The 20,595-nt window shown below is 39.6% G+C and overlaps 1 protein-coding gene across 1 annotated transcript in view; it reads left to right on the top strand.

Moving 5' to 3' along the window:
- The window catches only part of LOC126161352 (E3 ubiquitin-protein ligase UBR5), a 349,964-nt gene that overhangs the window by 208,084 nt on the left and 121,285 nt on the right, over positions 1-20,595 (top strand). The window contains exons 30-31 of the mRNA XM_049917120.1: positions 7,045-7,316; positions 7,565-7,946. Of these exons, the coding sequence (XP_049773077.1) occupies positions 7,045-7,316; positions 7,565-7,946 (654 nt within the window). The remainder of the gene's footprint in view (positions 1-7,044; positions 7,317-7,564; positions 7,947-20,595) is intronic.

The following is a 20,595-nucleotide window of genomic DNA, read 5'->3' as shown; positions in this document are numbered from 1 at the left end:
TAACTTGTGTGTAGTTCAGACAAAAAGTAAAGTGCAGTGCATTGGCAGAGCTGTTATTGGTACTCTGGTGATTCATGTGAAGAGGTTTCCTACATGATTATTGCTGCACAGTGGGAATTAACAGATTTTGAATATGGAATGGTAGTTGAAGCCAGACACATAGGACATTCCATTTTGGAAATCATTAGGGAATTCAATATTCAGATATCCATGTGTCAGTAGTGTGCCGAGAGCACCAAATTTCAGATATGAACTCTCACCATGGACAATGCAGTGGCCAAGGGCCTTCATTTAATGACACAGAGCAGCAGCATTTGCGTAGAGTTATCAGTGTTAACAGACAAATAACATTGCGTGACGTAAGTGCAGAAATCAACATGGGACATAAGACGAACATATCCATTAGGACACTGTGGCAAAATTTGGTGTTAATGGGCTATGGCAGCAGATTACTGATGCAAGTGCCTTTGCTAACAACACAGTATTATCTGCAGAACCTCTCCTGGGCTCGTGACCATATTGGTTACCCCCTATATGACTGGAAAACTGTGGCCTGGTCAGATGAGTCCTCATTTCAGTTGGTAAGAGCTGATGGTAGGGTTCGAGTGTGGTGCAGACCCCACAAATCCATTGAACCTAGTTATCAACAAAGCACTCTACAAACTGGTGGTGGCCCTATAATGGTGTGGACTGTATTTACATGGAATGGTCTAGGCCCTTGGTTCCAACTGAACCATTCTAGGCAGGTCGAGCAAATGACTTGGCCGCCCAGATCTCCAGACTTGAATCCCATAGAACATATGCAAGACATAATCGAGAGGTCAGTTGGTGCACAATCTCCTGCACCAGCAACAGTTTCGCAGTTATGGACAGCTATAGAAGCAGCGTGGCTCAATATTTCTGCATGGGACTTCCAGCGACTTGCTGAATCCATGCAACATTGAGGCAAAAGGAAGTCCAACACTATCTTAGGAGGTATCCCAAGACTTCTGTCACCTCAGTGTAAGTTGTAAATGATATTTTATTAGCACGACATCTTCGGGTGCTACACTTCGTACAGGATGTCAAATCGGTCTCTGAAAATTGCCTTGCTAATATCATTTACAACTCAAGTGGATTTCTCAGTGTTATCAATTACTTAAAGGGTCTTTTCAACAGGTTAACTTGAAACCTAAAAATTGATATTTTTCGACCACTGTGTTTATACTTTTCTCCGTAAAAACTTCGTAAGCGACTTACGCTATGTTTTCATAGAGACACTAACCCTTACAGAATCCATGGTTTCTTAATGTGCAAACAAGAACAGTTGTTTGATTTTTAGGTGTTACCACATACCTGGAACCCATGGAGCAGGTCTACAAATGTGGTGCAAGTGTCATTAGCGACTGCCAACACAGCAATACCTGGTTTTATATGTGAGCCATGTCTTTGTTTGGTGACTCTTTAAATTTAGTGAGTAGTCTTCCTTTTACAATGGAATATGCCTCAAACCACTGACTAGAATCCTCTTCAGTCCTCTCTTTTGCCACAGATGTTTTATTCACCTCTGCACAACTCAGTCTGAAATATTATTGGCCTTGTAGTTTAAACAAAGGAAAATCCAGGACAGAATGTAACAATGTTATGAAAAGGAAAGTTGCCATTCACCATATAGTGGAAATGCTGCGTCACAGATAGGCACAACAAAAAGACTGTCACAAATAAAACTTTCCGCCCATAAGGCCTTTGTCAAAAAGACGACACATGTACACACATGCAACTCGCACACATGACTGCAGTCTCAGGCAACTGTGGCTACAGTCCTCTCTCTCTCTCTCTCTCTCTCTCTCTCTCTCTCTCTGTGTGTGTGTGTGTGTGTGTGTGTGTGTGTGTGGTTGTTTTTTTTTTTTTTTTTTTTTTTTTTTTTTTTTTTTTTTTTTTTTTTATACTAATGCCTTACGGTCCAAAAGCTTTATTTGTGACTGTCTTTTTTGTTGTGCCTATCTGCAACTCAGCATCTGCACTATATGGTATGTGGCAACTTTCCTTTTCATAGTTCGATGTTTACCGTATTTACTTGAATCTAAGCCGCACTCGAATCTAAGCCGCACCTGAAAAATGAGACTCGAAATCAAGAAAAAAAATTTTCCCGAATCTAAGCCGCACCTGAAATTTGAGACTCGAAATTCAAGGGGAGAGAAAAGTTTTAGGCCACACCTCCAAATTGAAACAAAGTTGGTCCATTGTAATATGAGACACAATTTAGGTCGAATGAATGACGATACAGCTATGCGTCAAGTGCTCCGTCCGCATTTATACGGGTACCTTTCCTTTTTCACGTGCTTCGTCTGGTTTGAATTGATTGCTTATTTTGCTTTGATCTGGTAAGTGCCGTTCTCTTTGTTAAAGTTGTTTACGTCACTCTAAGCTGAAAATGCATTACTGTACTGTGTCATGAGTTGTTTGTCGCATTCTGATAATGAGTGTTTATGGCCTGTACCCGCTCGCGGAATGGCTTGTTTTTGTGCGCGCTACCGCCGCTTACAATAAAAAAAAGAGAGGAATCGATTCGTAGCAAAACAATGGCAAGAGACTGCTACTTGTTGTTACTTACACTGCTGCTTTCTTTGATAATGATCAACAAGAACCAAATAATAGACTGCTTTTGATAGAAGGCGTTCTGAACGAGAGTTTTGCGAAAATTTTTCTCAGTTTGAAAATCTTTGCAGACGCCTCTTTAGTACATTACATTCTGCACAGAAATTAGAATCATCTTAGATTTAAAAATCGAGTCAATTGCCGTGCTTCATTTCTGACTGTATCACTATTAGGCATAAGAATAATACGAATATAAATATGACATGATATGTATATTCTTCCGCGTTTGCTGTTGTCTCACCCTAGTTTCATAGTTTATTAGGCAGACAGGATTTAAATGAGGTAGCAGCAAACAAGAAAGAATACACGGCAAAATATTTATATTCGTATTATTCTTATGGCGAAGAGAATACTGTATGTGATTCACAATTCATAAAAGTTCCTATTAGCAACCATCTCTTCTCACAGGTAGGAAAAAATTCAGAACGTAGGGTTGGCCATATTTACAAAACATCCCAGTCTTGCCAGTCGGATTTTCGTAGTACGTTCAACATTGAAATGCTGCTACATTCGAAGATGAACAATACGGAATTTGTATTTACTTCGTGGGTAATGTATAAAATGCAGTGGTCGAAACTCGGGGCGGAGAAGAAAGCTAGTCTTCCACCCTCTTTATATATATATATCTATATATATATATTATATATATATATTAGCTCGATGTGCAGGTGCGTTGTCTTGGTGAAACAGCACACGCGCAGCCCTTCCCGGACATTTTTGTTGCAGTGCAGGAAGGAATTTCTTCTTCAAAACATTTTTGTAGGATGCACCTGTTACCATAGTGCCCTTTGGAACGCAATGGGTAAGGATTATGCCCTCGCTGTCCCAGAACATGGACACCATCATTTTTTCAGCACTGGCGGTTACCCGAAATTTTTTTGGTGGCGGTGAATCTGTGTGTTCCATTGAGCTGACTGGCTCTTTGTTTCTGGATTGAAAAATGGCATCCACATCTCATCCATTGTCACAACCGACGAAAAGAAAGTCCCATTCATGCTGTCATTGCGCGTCAACATTGCTTGGCAACATGCCACACGGGCAGCCATGTGGTCGCCCGTCAGCATTCGTGGCACCCACCTGGATGACACTTTTCGCATTTTCAGGTCGTCATGCAGGATTATGTGCACAGAACCCACAGAAATGCCAACTCTGGAGGCGATCCCCCAAAACAATTCTCTCCACTTTCTCGATCATTTCGTCAGACCGGCTTGTGCGAGCCCGAGGTTGTTTTGGTTTGTTGTCACACGATGTTCTGCCTTCATTAAACTGTTGCACCCATGAACGCACTTTCGTCACATCCATAACTCCATCACCACATGTTTCCTTCAACTGTCGATGAATTTCAATTGGTTTCACACCACGCAAATTCAGAAAACGAATGATTGCACGCTGTTCAAGTAAGGAAAACGTCGCCATTTTAAGTATTCAAAACAGTTCTCATTCTCGCCGCTGGCAGTAAAATTCCATCTGCCGCACGGTGCTGCCATCTCTGGGACATATTGACAATGAACGCGGCCTCATTTTAAAACAATGCGCATGTTTCTATCTCTTTCCAGTCCGGAGAAAAAAAATCGGAGGCCTTAGAACTTGAATGCACCTTGTACATTGTATCTGTAACTATCCATAGTTGACCTCATTGAACCTAACTTGTGGTATAGTTTTCAAACTTTGTCAGGATACAGTACTTTGCAAACAATAAGTCAAACATGTAAAGTATGGCTGCCATCCCCTATAACAAATTATTTTGTTTCTTATTTGAGAAACCTTAAAACATCAAAGTCTTTAAGCCACTTGTAGATTATTACAATATCAGTTCAAGGTGTTATCTTCCACTGAAACTGTCACTGAGCTAGAACTAGGAACACTCACTTCACATGTTCGGAAACCTGCTCTAACATAACAGTACCTGTTAGGGAAATGACAGCATGAGATGGGAAGGAACACCAGCTGCACTCAGTGTGTATTCCTGGCAGCCTTAGTCATAGTGTTGAAGAGGCAGTTCTGGCAACCACAGGGCGAGTAGGGTGCAATCAATGCGAATTGTGGTGTATGTTGGAACCAACATAGCCTGTTGTCTGGGCTCCGAGGTCAAACTTGTCATTCCTGTGATTGGCAAGGAAGGGTTCATGTGCAGATGAACTCTTTACATGTCCTTCCTTCACTCAGTTGCTATTGCATTCCTGTTACAACCACATTAGATTTGTCACTCGTGATGCTTTGTACTCAGTCGTCAGATCTGCCACAGATCATTGCCTATCCTGTTTTGAGTGTTAAGTCACCAACCTATACATTCAGTGATGAGACATGGATGTCTTGACACCTTGCCACCTGCTCACAGTTTCACCATGCTTAAGACCATTCCCATAGATTCCATAGATATTTGCGGCAGTGTCACTTGAATAGGGAACCGGCTTCCCGTTTCTGAGGTACTAGCTCCATGGAACTAGGCCAAAAAATCTGCCCTTTGTCAAAGTGATATATGTCATTGGATTTCCCCATTAGCAACCTGTTTCCTATCTAGAATAATTCCACATTCCACATAGAGACTTCTTTTTTGCACTATGTGCCCACAAAGGTACCAGGCACGAATCAGTCTCCGTACAGGCAGTGGTCATAACATATAATATAATCAAAAGCTTTCTCACAAAACCCAAAGCAATTTTGGTCGCATTAAAGGCTGTTAGTGACACCAAAGTTACCGCCTAGAAAATAGTGGATAAGACAGATACCAGAAGTGCGAGGAGCATGACAAAAGCAGAAATGCTGATCTCTGTGTTCCTTTAGAAAGCAAGCTACTGAATTACTGGGCCAGTTTACTTCACGCACCACTGGAAAGGTGAGTGAAATTGACATGAGTGTGAGTGGCATTGAGAAACAGTTGAAATTGCGTAGATTGAACAGAGCTCCAGGCCGCCATAGAATCTATGTGAGATTGTACATTGAACTTCCAGCCGCATTCCATGTTGTATTTTAATGGTCTTGCAGATAATATTAATACGAGAGTCAGTGTAAATGTTATGCCTCCTACTTTTCGTCAGGAACTTCAAATGCAACTGCATAGGTCAAAAACCACACCATTGATAATTAACTTATGACTTTGACATAATTTCCGTCCATTTCCACAGTTTTGGTCTATTGTTTAAGAAGGGGATATCTTCCAATATGGTAAAATGCGTGGACGTTGTGATGGCCTCCTCATCTTCAGAGAAAATCCCATGATGAACTGCTTTTAGCGTCCCAAACAGATGGAAATGCTGATGGTGCCAGGTCAGGGCTGTATGGAGGCTTAGGCAAGACTCACCATCCAGTTTTCAGCATCTCTTCAGAAGTGTAATGACTAGTGTGTTGTTTTGCAGTGTCATGTAAAAGAACATAGCTTTTGTTGGGCAAACTCACTGAAGACCTGTCTTTACTGAGGGATGCAGTGCAACACAAATCATCTGCAGTCACCCGATGGTCTCGTCAACTCGTTGAATGTCGCTGCAGTCGCCGGCCTTCCGCTCCATGTTTTGTCAGCCAATGGGTGTTTACCCTTCAGCTTCGTTACAGTCATGAAGAACCCTTCAGTCATGCATGAATATAAATAAGCATTTCATTAATTCTATCACAGAACAGTGTCTAACACGGACGACATCGAGTCAGCCTTTTTGCAAGGTACTGCAATCTGTTGGCACAGGAAGTGACTACAGCAGTGGATTGGGGAAGAAAATTTGTGGAATAGCGCCAAATCAAAACTCCCACTTTTCAAACTTAATTTAAAGAGAAAAAAATAGGTGAATTCCTTCTTACTAACCATTATAGTAACCTCATACTTTCAATCTATAATGAAGAACTGTCTGAAGAAAAGAGCAGAAAGAATATTGTATGATTCCAGTAGCAATTACTTACACTTAAGAGTTAACTAATACAAATATCTGTGATTAAATTTTCTTGGAGATTTTTCCCAATTGTCTGGCATTAAGGAATGTGTTAACTACAGAGCAGTTTGGTGTCATAACACAAGGTTATATCTTTGGTGCGCCATTGTATCATTAGTGACTGCTAACTGAACACACTAATGGTTAGTACACAAAAATAGTACCAATGGTGAAAGTGTAGATATAATTTATGTTCTCCAGTGTAAAATGTCTTTGCAACGCAACTTTATTGTAGTGATAAGTAATAATTGTGTAAAATAAACAGAAATATGCAACACTGTAAGGAGATGGAGAAAGCTAAAGAGTCATAATTTTAGCATCTGTGCTATCATTAATAACTTTACTTTTGATTAGTGTCAACAATATCTTAGAAGCATTATGGAAGAGTATAAAATCCATCACTGCCAGATATTCTTTCATCCACTGCCATAATGGTAGTAAAGTTAGGAATTGCAGAAACCAGTATATCTAACTGTCGAGAGTGTGGCAGGGGTTCGTGTTACAGGAGGAAGCAGCCTCGTGTTTATAGACCCATCATCCCTGAGACGTTCAACAACAGCAGCGACAGCAGCAGTAGCTGCAGCTGCAGCTGGCCAGGAACCAGTTACCATGGCTACAACTGCGAGCTGTCTTGCGAGGGCATTCGGTATCGTTATGCGCCAGATTGCAGACCTTCTTACAATGCTGCAAGATTACCATGCACTAGCACCGTCATTGCCACGCACTCTTGACATATCGTATCAGGAGTCACTTAATTTGCAGGTAATCTTGAGTGTGAGGTTGTTGGATATTCTCTAGTACAATCTATGCATTACTTTGTCTGAATTGCTTTGTTAAGAATTTTTAACTTTCAGGCTTCTTTTCAAACTTTTCGTCTCATTGTATATGTAATTGAATTAATATAATCTGCTTAACAGCCTCATTTATGACGAATGAATTTGTAATTCTGATCAACATGCACACAGTTTTATGCCTGTGTTACAGTTTTTTTCCCCACTCCAATGTTGCAGTTATACTTGGAGTACCGGTTGAAACCAACGTGGGATTGGTTGGTGACTGTTATGGACTCTACTGAAGCTCAGCTACGTTTTGGTGCATCTTTGACACATTCATCAGATCCAGCACATCCAGGACACCCTCTGCACCAGACAGCAGGCTTGGGGCTTGGTGGTGTCCCAGGTGGCCTCGGGGGTCTTATTGGGCCAGCAGCTCTTTCACTCTCCGTTTTAGGTGGGAACACTGCAGGAAGCAGTTCCGCCAATAGAAATGGTGGCACAGGGCACAGAGCCAGTTCTGCTAGCTCGACACCTCCAGTCGGTTCATCTTCTGGCCCTCGAATTGTTGGGTTTGCTACTGGTGCTGATGGGCCGCGTACAACACGTGATCGTGAAGGTATGGCCTCTGTTACGTTTGTGCTCATAGTTAATGGTAGTAAAGGTGAAATGGAAATAACAAATACAGTAAAACCTTACTTAAGAGGGGAACCACATTAGGAGGCTCTTCTTCTTCTTCTTCTTCTTCTTCTTCTTCTCTCCCCCCCCCCCCCCCAAAAAAAATTAATTAGATTTTAATCAAACTTTGACAACATTTAATTCATATTTTTAACAGTTTTTTGTTGATTTTTTAAAAATAATTTCGGCGAAAATAACTGTGATGTCTACTGAAGGTTGAGGGTATAGTTCTCCAATTGCATGCTGTGTAGCCATTCCGATTTTCATCTGAAATCAAAAAGGTTTTGATTTTACGTTAATAACATATTTTCTAAGAATATGAACCTCAGTGTAGGTGAAAATAATGAAAATTAAAAATTTTGCAAGTGTTGGAACAATTTACTCCGATTTTCACAATTTTTTTTCTCTAATCATGCAAAGAAAAATACCCTTAAAACCATGATATCATCGCACAAGTTGGTAATGATCGGTTCTATACTTTTTGAGTTAGACTGCATGCAAATGTGAAAAAAGTCGTTTTGAGATAAATGCATTTGAAAAATAAATTCTCAGAAACTAGAAATTCAAGGAAGTTAACAATAATGTAAAATGCTTACCTGTTAATCTTTGATTCCAGCACCATATAGCAATCCTTATGCTTCCTCGCAGGCTTCGTTTTGCGCTTGGCAGCAGTGCTTTCTGAGCTTTCCGAGCTTCCTTTGATTCCAATGAACTACGTCGATTCTGTTGGCTTACGTGCTCGTTATCGAATTGTTCGGCATAACTGAAGCTTTGTGTGCCTATTACAATTCCTGCCTTGTTCATGACCATCAGAAGAGATGAACTTCCTTCATTGAATAAGCCCACTGCTAATACAATGCTGATTCAATGACTTTTAGTCAAGAGTAAAAGTGTTTAGGAGCTCATCGCCAAATAGTGGAATTAAAACTTTCATTCGCATTTTGTGCGTGGCCACCTAAACATCTCTCCAGTAATTCATCCCTTGATAAATCTCCATATATTGGAAGAATTTCCCTCTGTATGTCAGAGTGCAGTGGAGTAAGGTGCAGTTCATGTTCCATTCCAAGGGCTGTTCGTTTCTGCCACTCACACCAGCTGTGTTCTCCCTCTGGGCAATGCTTGGGTCAAGGATTTTCACCCATCGAAATCATATGATAGTATGTCGCCATAATTGCTTTTTTCATGTCTTGCACTCAGCTCTATGCTCATAAAAAATCTAAACAAATGCGAATTTCGCTTTGAAATTTTGACAGCGTATTCTTAGATAGTTAAGCTAATGATTTATGCAATAAAAAATAAAAAGAATCGGATTTTTTGAACCTCCTCGTGTGGTTTCCCCCCTTAAAGTTGTAAGTAGTGCAAGATCCTGTAACTTTCTTCCTTTCTCCTTTTTCTTTTGGGGGCGGGGGGGGACAATGACATTTTCAAGACCTATCATATGTAAATGATACATTTTAATAGAACACTAATCTCACCTTTGCTTTTAGTGGCTCATTTTGCAATTATAAATTTATGATAATCTTAGTCTCCAATCCTGCTATACCTCCATTTGCAGTACACATATTTCATTGTTGAACACTTTTGTGGATAAAAGTACAGCTCAAGAACTCCATTACTTATAAGCCAAAAGTGGTCACATTATAGTAGAATTGTAGTAACCAATTGGTAGCCATTTTAATATCACATTTACAGCATCTCTCTGTCATTTCCTTTCACAGATAAGGGTTGCATGATAACTTAACTACTGATCTGCACACATTTATGAAATGAAAGGTACAGTTTGTAACATTCCCCAGCACAGCATTGCCCTTGCTGCGTGAATACTGAAGTTATAGTAATAGTCACTGCTTTTTCCATAAATCTCCATCTTATGCTTTTTTTCTTCATATAAATTTTTGACTGACAACCATACAAAGTTACAAGCTATACAATGAAATTTTGTCATCAGATTCCTTCCAAAGGCAGCACTAATAAATGATAGAAATTGCAGGTGAGACAGCTTCCATATAAATTTCTTAGCTGCCATAATTTAAATCAGGACTCCTTTTGTTGGCCTTAGTAGCTTACACAAAACATTATACATTGTAATGACAAGCTGTTTTGTGTCGAAACATGGATGGTAAAAAACTGGAAACATATAAATACCTATTTCCAATTACATGAGCACAATTTCAGTCAATATGGGATGTAAAATTTCTTAGGTATCTAATTCAATTTTTACAGCTTCTTTCATCATCACAATTCATCTCAAATTGTGAGTCTTCAGAATGAAGCTGAAACAAATCAAATTTTATGGAAAAATTCAATATTCTGTAGGAAATTCACAACACAAATGCTAGTTACACATCATATATATTTTTTTCAAAATCCAGCATCTCGGAGATGCTGTGTCCCATCGCTCTCCCACTTCATCGCTATCTCGGAATTGCTGTGTCCCATCACTTGTGCGCCGCCTATAACACCACGTTCAAACTCACTCACATCTTGATAACCTGCCATTGTAGCAGCAGTAACAGATCTAACAACTGCCCCAGATACTTGTTGTCTTATATAGGTGCTGCCGACCGCAGCGCTGTATTCTGCCTGTTTACATCTCTCTGTGTTTGAATATGCATGCCTACACTAGGTTGGTTTTTTTTTTTTTTTCACTCCAGTATATGAGAGCAGTGATTTCATTTGGTTTTTCTTAAGCAAAGTCACTGATCTTCCGATGAATAAAGTAAATTTTAACATAGGTTTGCTGAAACCTAGAGAGGCATGAGTTTTCTTTTGTTTTCCAAATTAATCTCTTGAAAGGAAATTGGAGTTTGTTGACTGCTTCTCTGAATTTAATTGTTGGGATTGAGCCTGTCACCATCATTCAAGTGGCAGACTGTGTTTGTGTGTTCACTTTCATGTTAGCTAAGGATTTTTTTAAATGAATGCAACATATTTACACCCAGGATGATACTTACATAAATTTTTCTTTCGTTCCATCGTAAGTTTCATCTTTATAAGCCATTATTCATTGATCAGTCAGAAAAGATACATATGTATAAAAATGGATGGGTCCTCATAATTTGTATATCCATTCGTTTTTTATGTTTTGGCAATTAGTTGATGCAATCAAGTGGGAAATGTGCAACTTTTCTAGCTGTTGTGATTCATTTTCAGTATTTAGTTTAGTGTTGACATTTGAAGAGGTTACATGTGTTTTTGAGTGCTCCGCAGGTTTTTACTTTTGAAAAATGGATAAAAAAATTTGCTGTAAATTTTGCTTGAATCATGGGATAAATTGCAGCATATCATTTGAAATGTCTACTGAGGCCTTTGGACTAATCAACTATGAGTAAGACAAGAGTTTATGTGTGGTATAAACATTTCAGAGAGGGTCAAGATGATGACAAATCTCCTGGATGCCCTAGTGCATCAATTACTGACAACATTGTGGAAGAAGTAAAGAAAATGGTTCTGGAAAATTTCAAATGAGCATCAGAGAGGTTGCTAATGATGTCCTTTGACTCATGCCAAGCAATTTTTCAGTTGTTTTGTGCATAAACTTATAACAGAAAATTTGTCTGAAATTGCTGAATTATGACCAAAAAACAATGTCGCATAGACATCGCTCAGAAATTGCTGACTGAAGTTGACAACGATCCAAAACTTCTAAAAGGAATTTATAACAGGACCAACTGTCACATTGGGAACTACCTGAAGAGCCAAGACCCAAAAATGTTCGGAACGTTCGATCACATGTGAAGGTTCTTCTAGCTGTCCTCTTTGATTACAGTTGTGATTAGTGCATAATGAGTTCCTGCCTTATGGTCATGCGGTCAATAAGGAGTACTACCAGGAAGTTATGTGCCATTTACACGAACCAATCAGAAGTAAATGACCAGAACTGTGGCAGAACGACTTGTGGAAATTGAATCACGATAATGCTCTTGCTGACACCTCAATGCTTTTTAATAACTTTCGGCAGAAAACAAATCCATTATGCCTCAAACACCATGTTCACTGGACATGGCCTACTGCAGTTTCTTTCTATTCTTGAGGCTGAAGAGAACAAGGAAAGGACATTGTTGTGCCACTATTGATGGAGGGGGGAGAGGGGGGGGGGGAGAACCAGAATAACTGGAGGAGCTGAACACCATACCAAAAAGTGTGTTTCAGAATTGCTTCTGAGATTGGAAAAAGCTCTGGCACAAGTGTATTATATCCAGGGGGGAATTACTTTGAAGGCTGCAAAGTTTATGTTGATGGGTAAATAAAAGATCTGTAAGAAAAACAAAAATCCCTGTTTTGATCACATCTTTTATGTGGCTGTGGTACCCTGAATGAAGAATATTTTTGTGAAGTTGTGCTCAGAAATTGATTTCTGAAAATGAAATGCTCACTTTTTAGCAATCAAATCCAATGTTCTGGCATGTAAATGTATTTTTGCTTTTGACTAACTTTTTGTATTATATCAAAGTCTGTATTGTGGGGCAAGAATGAACACTCGACCTCCTGAACTTAAAAGCTGCATTTCTTTCTTCGGGTGAGTTATTTGTCTTTGCTTTGTTAGACTTTGCTTTGTTGTGAAGCAGTCATGAAGCATGTGATGATTACAATTATACCTCAAGTGGCTAATCCCTCGTTGACAAAGGTCAACATAAGTAGGCTATTGGATTCTGGGGAACAAAACTGCAAACCTATCAGTCCCTCGAAATCCAATCTAAATCACGGACACAAAATCAGACCGAAACAGACTTTTAAAATGCGGACCAAAAACATACAGACAAAGTTTATGTTGATGTGCAAATAAAAGATCTGTAAGAAAAACAAAGCAAGTTCTTGACAGTATGAGAGAACTTGGGATTGGCATACTGGCACTACAGGAAACAAGATTCAGGAACAAAAACATGATGGAATCGAAGGGATATGTAATTCTGAAAGGTAAACACGGTGCTGGGGAGCCAAAGCAACCTTTTAAGTTCGGCACAGTCTTTGTAGTAGATCGTAGATACCTGGATAGTATCACTGAGTGGACGGGCATAAACGAGAGGCTGTCATATCTGACAGTGAAAATAGGAAACAAAATGTATACAATAGTAAATGCACATGCACCAACAAATGACAAGAACAAAAAAGACAGAGCAGGAACTGAACATTTTTGGTCCACTTAGGATAAGGTAGTGACATAAGTGGACAAAAGAGGTGTCACTATTTTGCTAGGAGATTTTAACGCACAAATAGGCACGGAATGGAAGTTTAGAGGTCCTGTGGGAGATAATCCAGCCCACAAGAGAACAAACAAGAATGATGAGAGATTAGTGGACCTGTGTAGGAGGCACAAGATGAGAATAATGACCACCTATTACAAAGCTAAGGCAAGCAAGAAAACAATGTGGGTCACCCCTCGATTGGGGAAAAACAGCTAGACCCTGTAGCAATCCGTGACAAGAATCACAGAGAGAGTATGAACACAAAAGTGAGGAAAAATAGCAGGATGGAATCAGATCACTACCTTGCCGAAATAAAATGCAGATGGATACCAACAGAGCAAGGAAACTTAACGACCATAAACACCCACAGAATTGACCTAGATCTTCTGAAAAACACAGAGCAGAGTATGCAAAGAGAATGGTAGCTCAGAGTGATTGGAAGAGAGTGAGAGATATGATGGAAGAAGAGGCAGTGAAACTGGCCACTAACAACCAGAAAAGGAAGCAAGAATGGTGGACGGATGAATGTGAGAATGCAGTTGAGACAAGGGGGAAACCATGGATGAAATGGCAATCCTAGGAAAAGCTAGAAGACTGGTCGAAATTCCAGAATGCGAGAACAATTGCTAGCAAAATGATCAGAAATGCCAAGAGAAGTAGATGGAATGAGAAACTAGAAGAAGCAAACACAGCCTCCAAGAAACATGAATCACATATCTTTTTCAGAGAAATGAAGAGTAGAATTAAAGGCTTTGAGGCAAAAGAACCCTTCATTATAGGACAAGATGGCACAACAAAAATTGGCGGGAAAGAGGTGTGCGAGGAAATGGCTAGGTATTTTAAGGATTTGCTGAATGCAGAAGCACCAACAGTAAAATGGACACACTTATGCTCTAGGGACGAAAGTCAGGATAGTCTAGACAATGTACCCACCAGGGCAGATGTAGCAGAGGCAATTAAAAACCTCAAAAATGACAAGGCATCAGGCAGTGATGGTATCTGTGCTGAAGAGATCAAGTGGGGTGGGCCTGAAATAGAAAGAAGTATGTACAAAATAATAATGGATATATGGAGAAATAAGAAGATACCCATAGACTAGAAAGAAGCCATTATAATGCCACTACACAAGAAAGTATTGCATAGCTACAGCGCCATCTCTCTCTTAAACATAGGGTGCAAGGTTTTGTCGAGAATTTTGCTAAGCAAAGTTGAAGAACAACTGGGCCCGACAATAGGAGAGTACCAGAAGTACTCTGGTTGATGTGTTAGATGATGGAGGACTGGATGCTACAACACATTCAATAATAAAGGAAATGTTAAGTGACACTGCTGTCAGGATCAGGCATTGTAGTACGTTGTCAGACAGCTTCGAAATAAATACAGGAGTCCAGCAAGGGGAAGGACTGTCACTAATTTTATTTAACCTGGATTTGGATGAAGTAGTGAGACAGTGGAGACAACTAAATAGTAACATGAAGATGAAAGGTGTGCAAATGGGTACAAGGTCAAACATAATGGAACAGTGGACTGCCTGGCATTTGCAGGTGACATGACACTTTTAAATGAGACAGAAGAAGATGCAAAGACAGCACTAAAAAATCTAGCCGAAACAGCAGAAAAGGTTGGACTGAAGATTGGATATAAGAAGACCAAGACATTGAACACTGAGTCTGACTGGAGGTAGACGGCCAAGTGGTTGAGAAAGTCAACAGGTTTCGCTGTTCAGGGGAGAAGGTAACTGGTGGCATACAGTCGAACAGTAGCATAGTAGACAGGGCACAGCTTTTGCAGAAGCTTCGGTGAAAACAACATATGGCAAGAAAAATCTGTCACGGAATGCCAAATTGCGACATTACACAGCAACTGTAAGAAATGCTGCTCTTATTGCATCAGAAATGATCACACTCGGCAAGAGAACTTGTATACAACTGGAGGAGGAGGATCAGAAAACTCTGAGACATATGGGGATATCTGGATACACAGAACACAACAGGAACTGTATGAAAATACTGAACCCATATCAAGCAAAATACGAAAGAGGAGGTTAAGATTTGTTGGGCACATCATGAGGATGGATGAGAAGAGGTTGACTAAGAACATATGGAATGCAACATGTCCTATGGGAAACAACTGGGTGAAGGAAGTGAGAGATGACTGGAAGGCTGCAGGAATAAAAGAAAGGAATCTGCAGGCAATAGTACAGGACAAGGAGAAGTATAAAGGGTTGGGGGATGGTCACAGGTGGCCGGACACCAAAATCAAAATTTCTTAACAGAAGCAGCGAAAGAATGAAGAGGTATTGGGAAGAAAGAAGACTGGCAAAACAAGCCACACGTGATCCTGAAGGGTCCTAACAAAGCAGAAGGAGATGAAGTGTCAGTCCGATATTCTGATTTTGCCCAGAATTACATGCCTGAAAATTTGTGCATTCTCTTCAAATACTTGCTGCTACGTGATGCTGTTAACTTCCCCCACTTCATGAAACTATTGAAACTCATATGTCAAATACAACTTCATTTATTTAGAAAACATTTAAACAAAAAAGGTGCAATGAATCTGTTAGTGTCATAAAATTAGAGTGTTGTGAACTTGATTCACTTTAGTTCTGAAAACAGTTGACTGTTGAGAGATTCTTTCTGGGAGACCAAATTAAAAAAATAAATATTCTTGAATATTTTGTTGCATATGTTAGTTACTTACTTTTTCTTATAATTACTTCAAATGAATTTTCACTGCATAGTATAACAGTGCATTTATTGCTTGATCATATGCGGTATACTTTCTGTATGGATATCTCAATTATTGTTTGATCTCCTGGATACCGTATTACAGCTACAGTAACCCATCCATTACCATGTGTATTAGCATCATTATTATCCAAAGTAAAATTCAGTATGCATCCACAAAACACTGAAGGACAATGCAAAAACACTTGTCCATTTACACCATATTGAGTGCTCATCTCGTTATCTACAGCTTTATACACTGTAAGGCGCAAACGCCTTCTCCTCCTGAAATAACATGGCATATCTGTAAGTCGTCCAGTGCTGCTGCATGTGCAGCTGCTCGACGACTGACGCCATCTTTCCAGATAAATTACTTATATAGTACCATGTGACCTAACAGCAACTTCCGGTCGCGAGCAGTGAGCGATTTGCTTATCAACTTCCAGTCTTGAGCTATTAGCCTGGCTGCTTCTTGTTTGATCCATGCATTTTTTTTAAATATGTATTTTTTGTTAGTGGTTCTTGTTGGACCCTTCTCAAAGGGGTCCCTCCAGCATCCTTTTGGAATTGCATACTCCTTGATGTAGCTGTTGATATGTAAAAGCCTTTGCTGACGAGCTCCAACTGCTGCTCATTGTGCAAGGAACACTTTAATAAATAACAATCACACAAACTAATATATTGTGTGCAAAAATGCGACCTGTGCACTATTTGAAACCTGATCTTACAACAATATTATGAAAAGGAAAGTTGCTACTCGCCATATAGCGGAGCTGCTGATTCACAGATAGGCACAACAGAAAGACTGTCATAAATATAGCTTTTGACCATTAAGGCCTTTGTCAACAATAGATGCGCGCGCGCGCACACACACACACACACACACACACACACACACACACACACACGCGCGCGACTGCAGTCTCAGGCAACTGAAACTTGTGAGACTGCAGTCAGCTGTGTTGTGTGTGTGTGTGTGTGTGTGTGTGTGTGTGTGTGTACACGTCTATTGTTGACGAAGGCCTTAATGGGCGAAAGCTATGTTTGTGACAGTCTCTTTGTTGCGCCTATCTGTGACTCATCATCTCCACTATGTGGTAAGTAGCAACTTTCTTTTTCATAATATTGTTACATTCCATCCTGTATTTTCCATTGTTTGATATTTACTATAACATTACTAAGAGACATGATTATCCATATATGTATGATAATGGTGCAGACCACCTCGCAATTCTGCCTTATAAGGGAACATCCTGTATTTAATTGCGCAAAAATTCTGTACACTTCTATGGCACATATCAATAAAATTGATCCAATGTCATCTGATGGATGGAAATTTAACTATCGACTACAGTGTTCAGTGTTGTTGTTGTTCCAGTCTTCAGCCTTAAGACTGGTTTGATGCACTCTCCTGGCTACTCTTATCTTGTGCAAGCCTCTTCACCTTGGTATAACTGCTGCAACCCACCTACACACACACACACACACACACACACACACACACACACACACACAAACTCCTTGAGCTCTCAGAATGTGTTCTATCAACTGATTCCTTTTTTTAGTCAAGTTATGCCACAAATTTGTGTTCTTCCCAATACTAGTCAGTACCTATCATTAGTTATGCAACATACCCATCCAATCTTAGCACCACATTCTGAAAGGTCCTGTTGTCTTTTTGTCTGCAGTGTTCATCGTCCACATTTCACTTCTGTACAGTGCAACACTCCAGACAAATGCCTTCAGAAAACACTTCCTAGCTCTTGTCTATATTTTGTGTACTTTGGCTATCATCAGTTATTTTACTGTCCAAATAGCAAAACGCATCTACTACTTTTAGTGCCTCATTTCCTGATCTAATTTCCTCAGCATCGCCTCATTCAATTTGATGTATTCTATCACCCTTGTTTTGCATTTGTTGATGTTCATCTTGTATCCTCCTCTCGAGGCACTGTCCATTCTTTTCAACTGCACTTCAGAGACCTTCTCTGTCTGACTGTATTACAGTATCAGCAGATCTCCAAGTTTTTATTTCTTCTCCCTGGACTTTAACGCCCTCAAAATTTTTCTTTGGCTTTCTTTACCTCTTGCTTGATGTTCGGATTGAATAACTTCAGGGAGAGGTCACACCTGCCTCTCTCTCCCTTCTCAACCACTACATCTCTTTCATGTTCTTCAACTTGTATAACAGCCATCTGCTTCAGAATCACAAGAAGTGTGTTCCAGTCAACATCGTCAAAAGCTTTCTCAATGTCTACAAAGCTGTAAATGTAGGTTTATCTTTCTTTAACATGTCTTCTAAGATAAGTCATGTTCAAACATTCCTCTGGAACACACAATGATTTTCCCCAGTTTTTCCATGCTCTGTGCGTAGTTTGTGCCAGTAAGTCGGGGAACATCTGGTGATTGATAGATGGATTCCATTAACGTTTATGCCCAGCCTTAATACTGAGCCTTAGCCAAACGATTTTACATGGAGCTACAATATCTATCTCAGTGGAGTGAATCTTTGGTACTCAGTATTTTTCCTTCCTTATACTTCTCTAACACAACCTTGTATGTAGTATCTAATTACCTTGCACCGACAAGGCTTTAAATCACAATCTTTCTTCTTTCTACATAGCTCTCTGGGAAACAAAGAAACCTAAGTCTCAGTTACTGAGGGACATTTGTAATAATTTGAAATACAAACATTTTAGATAGTCCCTTCTGAGTGGAACAGGAAGTTTCCTGCTTGGTCCCAACTACAATCATTTTTAACACAGCAGATATTTGCTTCTTTCAAAGTAGTCGTTTCCCTGCTACTTTTATTTTTTAACCAATGTAAGCAGAAATACAGATCAGCAATTTATGCGTATGCGGACAGGTTTATGAATCAGTCGCTTAATAAATACAGTGTAGCAATTTATGCATATGTGAACAGATTTCTGTGCCAGTCACTTATCGAGAATGGGGTTTGCTGATGCACATCATTAATTACAGATATTACAAATTTTGTCACTAAAAATACAGCAACGTGCTAACTATTTACATAATTGAATTTTTTTCTTTAATTTTAACCTATAATAAAATCCACATCACAGTGAGTTAGTTCAAATATGATACATGGAACAGATAATATGTCATATGAAATAGGTAAATAACAGAATTAAACAAACCAAACCATCAGCAAAGGCTGAATATTTTGCATAATAAATGCTTCAGTAATTACATATGGGGGGGGGGGGGGGGTGGTGACCCTTGTTACAACGAAACTATACCTTACACATGGACAAAGATTATAAAGTTTTTGCACACTTAATGTAAAATTATTACTATATACACGTGGACTTAAGGCAATCATGTCTTAGAGCTCAGTTGATAGTTACTACTTGGGAAACTGACTCTGTTGCAAGTGAGCTGAATAGTCTGCATTTTACTAGCAATACATAGTGATTTCCTCAAGTCTACATAAGTAATTTCAGTGGTGATGTCATAGCTGTTGTAAAGCAGAATATAGTAAAAGAGTAAAATAACTTTCCCTGCAAAAATATTAGAATCCGTAGATGTACCTGAGCTGATATTGTTGCCTTTAATCGCAAAATTTACTGTGAAACCAGTGGGGGTAACCAGAGTTAGAGCTGCAATGTGACTCAATCATTTGAAACACATATTATTAACAAAAAAAGCCAACACATATACAGTAGACTCTCGTTATTTCAAAATCAAATTAATGTAAAACTCATAAACCCATACTAGCTATTCGCTCCCTGCCAAATTGCATCGAAAAATCTACAGCCGTCATTTCTGTAATTGCTTAGATAAAAAAAATCTACTCACCAAATGGCAGCAGGAGAACACACGTGTTTAAAAAAGGGTATTACTTTTGCAAGCTTTCGGAACCAGTGGTTCCTTCTTTTGGCAGAAGGGTTGAAGAGGAAGGAAAAGGACTGCAGAGTTTTAAGAAAAGGGATAGAGTTTGGAAAAGTCACCCAGAACCCCGGATCAGGGGAGACTTACTGGACAGGATGAGAAGGAAAGACTGGGTAATATGTCAGACAGAGATTACTGCTAAAACATTGTGTATGCATTAGTAGCGCAAACAGCTAAGTGCATTGTATGTTTTAGAGATGGGAGGAGAATGGTAAAAAATAGATAGATCAAAAAATGAAAGGTGTAAAAAAACTAAATCACAGTGAAGAAAGGAATAGTTACTGTGAAGAAATGTTGAGGGGGAAGAAATTAACATAAATTAATGTCAGGTGGGTTAAGAGACCCAAGGACATATAGCGCCAGTTCCCACCTGCGGAATTCCCAGAAACTGGTGTCTAGAGGAAGAATTCAAATGGTGCATGTGATGAAAGAGGCCCCAAGGTTACGACAGTCATGTTGTACTTACTCTGCAACAGGATATTCTGTGTGCACACCCTCTGCCTATGCCCATTCATCCAAACTGATTATTTGGTAGTTGTCATGCCGATATAAAAGGCCAAACAGTGTTTACAAAATAACTGGTATATGATTTGTTGTTTCATAGGTGACTCTTGCTTTCATAGTATATATTTTGCAGTTACAGGGCTGGTGTAGGTGGTGGTAGGGGGATGCTTGGGGCAAGTCTTACAGGTGGACGGTCAAGGGAGTAGGAGCCATAGGGATAGGTGCAGAAGCAGCATAGGCTCTGACAAGAACATTGTGAAGA

The sequence above is a fragment of the Schistocerca cancellata genome, chromosome 2, assembly GCF_023864275.1.
Source record: "Schistocerca cancellata isolate TAMUIC-IGC-003103 chromosome 2, iqSchCanc2.1, whole genome shotgun sequence".
Taxonomy (NCBI): domain Eukaryota; kingdom Metazoa; phylum Arthropoda; class Insecta; order Orthoptera; family Acrididae; genus Schistocerca; species Schistocerca cancellata.
The sequence above is the reverse complement of the archived record's forward strand: the minus strand, read 5'-3'. Positions and strand labels throughout refer to the sequence as shown.